This window comes from Cebus imitator, unplaced genomic scaffold, assembly GCF_001604975.1.
Source record: "Cebus imitator isolate Cc_AM_T3 unplaced genomic scaffold, Cebus_imitator-1.0 Scaffold756, whole genome shotgun sequence".
NCBI lineage: Eukaryota > Metazoa > Chordata > Mammalia > Primates > Cebidae > Cebus > Cebus imitator.
In genome coordinates, this window is record NW_016108071.1 from 238,229 (window position 1) to 242,807 (window position 4,579).

Genomic DNA, 4,579 nt, shown 5'->3' on the forward strand with positions numbered 1-4,579 from the left:
TCTTTTAAGTTAGAGATTAATGTTCTCAAAACAGTCACTGCAGACAGGGTTAGCTATAAATGCTGTTAATCACTATTTCACAAAGCAAATATTGAAGAGATAACTGTAATAATTTTTCCCTTGAGAAAACGCTGGTACATGACTAGGATTATAAAATACTGCAATGACTACTTTACTCAAGACATAATTTTACGGAATTAAGATAGTCGATATTAAGATAGAAAAAGCAAACAAAAAAAAAGAAAAGAAAAAGCAATGTGCTGGTGAATTTATCATTTTTAATAAGAAAATAAATATTCAGGCTCTCTGCTCCTCCTGTTCGCCAGACAGCCGCATCTAGTCTCCCATCACCAGCCACATCCCTGAGACACCATGGGGAAGGTGAAGGTCGGAGTTAACGGATTTGGTCGTATTGGGCGCCTGGTCACCAGGGCTGCTTTTAACTCTGGTAAAGTGGATATTGTCGCCATCAATGATCCCTTCATTGACCTCAACTACATGGTCTACATGTTCCAGTATGATTCCACCCATGGCAAATTCCATGGCACTGTCAAGGCTGAGAACGGGAAGCTTGTTATCAATGGAAATCCCATCACCATCTTCCAAGAGCGAGATCCCTCCAAAATCAAGTGGGGCGATGCTGGCACTGAGTACGTGGTGGAGTCCACTGGCGTCTTCACTACCATGGAGAAGGCTGGGGCTCACTTGCAGGGGGGAGCCAAAAGGGTCATCATATCTGCCCCTTCTGCTGATGCCCCCATGTTCGTGATGGGCATGAACCATGAGAAGTATGACAACAGCCTCAAGATTGTCAGCAATGCCTCCTGCACCACCAACTGCTTAGCGCCCCTGGCCAAGGTCATCCATGACAACTTTGGTATCGTGGAAGGACTCATGACCACTGTCCACGCCATCACTGCCACCCAGAAGACCGTGGATGGACCCTCTGGGAAACTGTGGTGTGATGGCCGTGGGGCTCTCCAGAACATCATCCCTGCCTCTACTGGAGCTGCCAAGGCCATGGGCAAGGTCATCCCTGAGCTGAACGGGAAGCTCGCTGGCATGGCCTTCCGTGTCCCCACTGCCAACATGTCAGTGGTGGACCTGACCTGCCGTCTGGAAAAACCTGCCAAATATGATGACATCAAGAAGGTGGTGAAGCAGGCGTCGGAGGGCCCCCTCAAGGGCATCCTGGGATACACTGAGCACCAGGTGGTGTCCTCTGACTTCAACAGTGACACCCATTCTTCCACCTTTGATGATGGGGCTGGCATTGCCCTCAACGACCACTTTGTCAAGCTCATTTCCTGGTATGACAATGAATTTGGCTATAGCAACAGGGTGGTGGACCTCATGTCCCACATGGCCTCCAAGGAGTAAGACCCCTGGACCACCAGCCCCAGCGAGAGCACGAGAGGAAGAGACACACTCACTGCTGGGGAATCCCTGCCACAGAGTCCCCCACCACACTGAATTGCCCCTCTTCACAGTTTCCATGCAGACCCCTTGAAGAGGGAGGGGCCTAGGGAGCCCCACCTTGTCTTGTACCATCAATAAAGTCCCCTGTGCTCAGCCAAAAAAAAAAAAGAAAGAAAATAAATATTCAATCATACAATGCAGAGTCTGAAAAGAGGTACAAAAATTAAAATGCAGAAATTTGATTTGTAAAAGAACATCAGAATCAGATACATCCCCTCCCCATAGAGGGCTCTACAGTGAGGCCACAGGTAGGGCAACACTATACTGGCATAAACAACTTGCTGGCAGCATCTCTCAAGACTGTCGTCTGGCTTCTCCCAGGGCACAGGGAGAGAGGAATTGCACTGAAAAAAGAGGGCTCAGCTTCCCAGAATCAGCATTGCCTCAGGGTGGGCGGTGGTGAAGGCATATATCAGACAGAAGTTTTGCAGGGGTGGCAGGATGCAAACTGCAGCCTGGAGCAGCTGGAGGTCCTCAACCATGCAGAGAAATAGACACGTTTACCATTTTAAGTGATTTCCCCTTACTTAAAACACTTTTATCTAGTTCCCAGGAAAACATAAAGAAGGGCTTATAAATTTCTCTCGCTTGATACATAAGACTTTATGTTCTGGGAGTTAAAAGGAATGTGGTTAACATTGTCCAATGCCTTGAGAAGATACATAACAAATAGGGGAAATGAGGCACAGATAAATGCAATTGACTCTTAAATAACAGACTACTTTTACAAAGTAAAATAGCAACTGAGAAATGTTCAGATGATGAAGGCATCTTCAGGTGGCTTCCTTTGTCATTCCCTGTTTTGGTTTGCACTTACTTTTCCTTTTGGTAGTTTTCTAATTTTTTTGTTTTTGTCTTCACAATCATGAAGATATCTGAAGCCTCCAGTAAACAGAGGACTCTCAGCTATTTAGGCTTTTGTGTGTCTGTTTTTCACCTCAGCAGTCTTCACTCTACTTGATTGCTATCCTTAACAAAAAGCAACAGATAATTATTAAACATTTCCAGGACCTAACAAGTACTAGTAATAGCTGAGAGGCCACTAGATACCAGGTACTTAAGAAGTATATAGAATTCAGTCAAAAAATCCAGTCTCTTCATCAAGGAACTGAGACTTCAGAGTATAATGCTCCTATAGAAAAATGACATCAAAAATCAAGCTTTACATTATGTATATGTCATTACCTTTCAAAGTAGCAATGAAAGACATGTAACAGAGCATAAAGAAGAGTGTGGACCCATGTAAAAAACCCAGAATACAACCCCACTATCTTATGGATGAACACAACTGGCATAAATAGCATTACTTTAATCTATTTATATAAAACTTTCATGTTTAGAGAAGGTAAACATGAGAACATACCTCACTAAGTATTCCAACTTTGAAACTGACTGGTTTTTAATCATTGTGAAGTTAATTAGATAGACACAATCTCTTAGTACACTAGTCTTCTGGTGTACAAAAGGAATTAAGTAAAAGGTAAACGTGGCAAAGTCATTTGGGGACAGAACACTCTCTGAGTGAAATTAACCCAGAGTATATCACTGAAGGGTGATCAGTTGGAAGATTTTATTTAAGAAAATCACTATGGCTTACTTCTTACTTCTGCCAGAGGGGGCAGGGAGAGGAAAGGTCCACTTCATATTTAGGTTTGCTCCAGTTATCTGAAGGATCCTGCTGGAACTGAAGCCTCTATCTTATTCATTGAATAAATATGAGAAGATAAACATAAATAAAAGCGGGGGATCCCATAATCTCAAAAGCATAAGTGTTTGGAATGGCAAAAACAAAAAGAGAATGAGTTTGTGAACTAAACCATAAAGCATACAAATTTCCATAGACTTTTGCCATGATTGCAGCCTTGCTCCATGTGTTGTACTATGCCAGTAGAAATGCTCTGGAGGCTTTGGGTGGAAGCAGAGCCATTTCAGGAACATAACCCAGTTATGGATAATCTCTCTACGCTGGTGCTACTCTGTGCCCATCTGGCATTTGAGTGTCCTCAATCTTTTAATTTGTTAGAGTAGCAGTAATGTCAATGTCTACAAAGCACTTTATTGATTTTAAAAGATTCTGCTTTATTTATTCTTAGGTTTAATAAATATAACCACAGGTAGTAAATGCCAGAGGGTAACTAAATATGGTGAATCTAAAGAAGGATTATACTACAAAAAGTAGTTAAAATGTTATTTTAAAAAAGGCTTCAGGCTGGGCACAGTGGCTCATGCCTATAATCTCAGCACTTTGGGAGGCCGAGGTAGGTGGATCACCTGAGGTCAGGAGTTTAAGACCAGCCTTGCCAACATGGTGAAACTCTGTCTCTACTAAAAAATATAAAATTAGCTGAGCATGGTGGCTGGCACCTGTAATCCCAGCTATTCGGGAGGCTGAGGCAGGAGAATCATTTGAACCCAGGAGGTGGCGGCTGCAGTGATCTGAGATCACGCCACTGCACTCCTGCCTAGGTGACAGAGTGAGACTCTATCTTAAAAACAACCAAAACAAAGCCTTCAACTTAGTACACATTGTTATAAGTCACTATAGCAATAAAAGATTGAAGTAGGGGAGAGAGATCCAAGATGGCCGACTACTAGCAGCTCAGGATTGTAGCTCCCAAAGAAAGTGCACAGAGCGAGAGGACGCCACACTTTCAGACAAATTTTTGTTGCCCACAGACCAGGAGATTCCCAGCAGAGTAGCCCCACGGGTCGCCAGCGTGACTCTTGTGGCCGGGGTGGTGGTTTTGCCGGCGCCCTGGCGCGGCAGTTCTCAATGCAGAGTAAATGGGACTGGGTCACCTTTTGGTTGATGTTTGGAGCTCCAGAAAGACAGAGTCGCCCATTCACCTGATTGAAAAAGGGATTCAAGCAGGAAGCCAGAACGGAGATTCCCGGGCAGAAAAGCACCACGAATCTTAATGCCGTTGTTTTAGCCAACGCAGTGGGTTGCTCAGATTTCGGCGCTGGGAATCAACAAGATGGATGTCCACTCAGAGACCTAATTTGAAAGTTGGCAATTACAAAGATGACAGGTGGATGAATTCACAATAATGGGAAGAAACCAGCGTAAAAAGGCCAAGAATACCCAAAATCAGAATGC

At 43.9% G+C, this 4,579-nt stretch overlaps 1 protein-coding gene across 1 annotated transcript; it reads left to right on the forward strand.

Annotated features, from left to right (window-relative positions):
- Positions 1 to 302: 302 nt before the first annotated feature.
- LOC108296959 (glyceraldehyde-3-phosphate dehydrogenase-like) lies at positions 303 to 1,570 on the forward strand. The gene has a single exon (XM_037735232.1). It carries the CDS (start codon positions 373 to 375, stop codon positions 1,378 to 1,380), a length of 1,008 nt encoding a protein of 335 aa, XP_037591160.1. The 5' UTR covers positions 303 to 372; the 3' UTR covers positions 1,381 to 1,570.
- Positions 1,571 to 4,579: the final 3,009 nt, after the last annotated feature.

What these genes read in the sequence shown, in the direction of transcription:
- LOC108296959 (XM_037735232.1), top strand. Translation starts at nt 373, where the DNA reads ATGGGGAAGGTGAAGGTCGGAGTTAACGGATTTGGTCGTATTGGGCGC.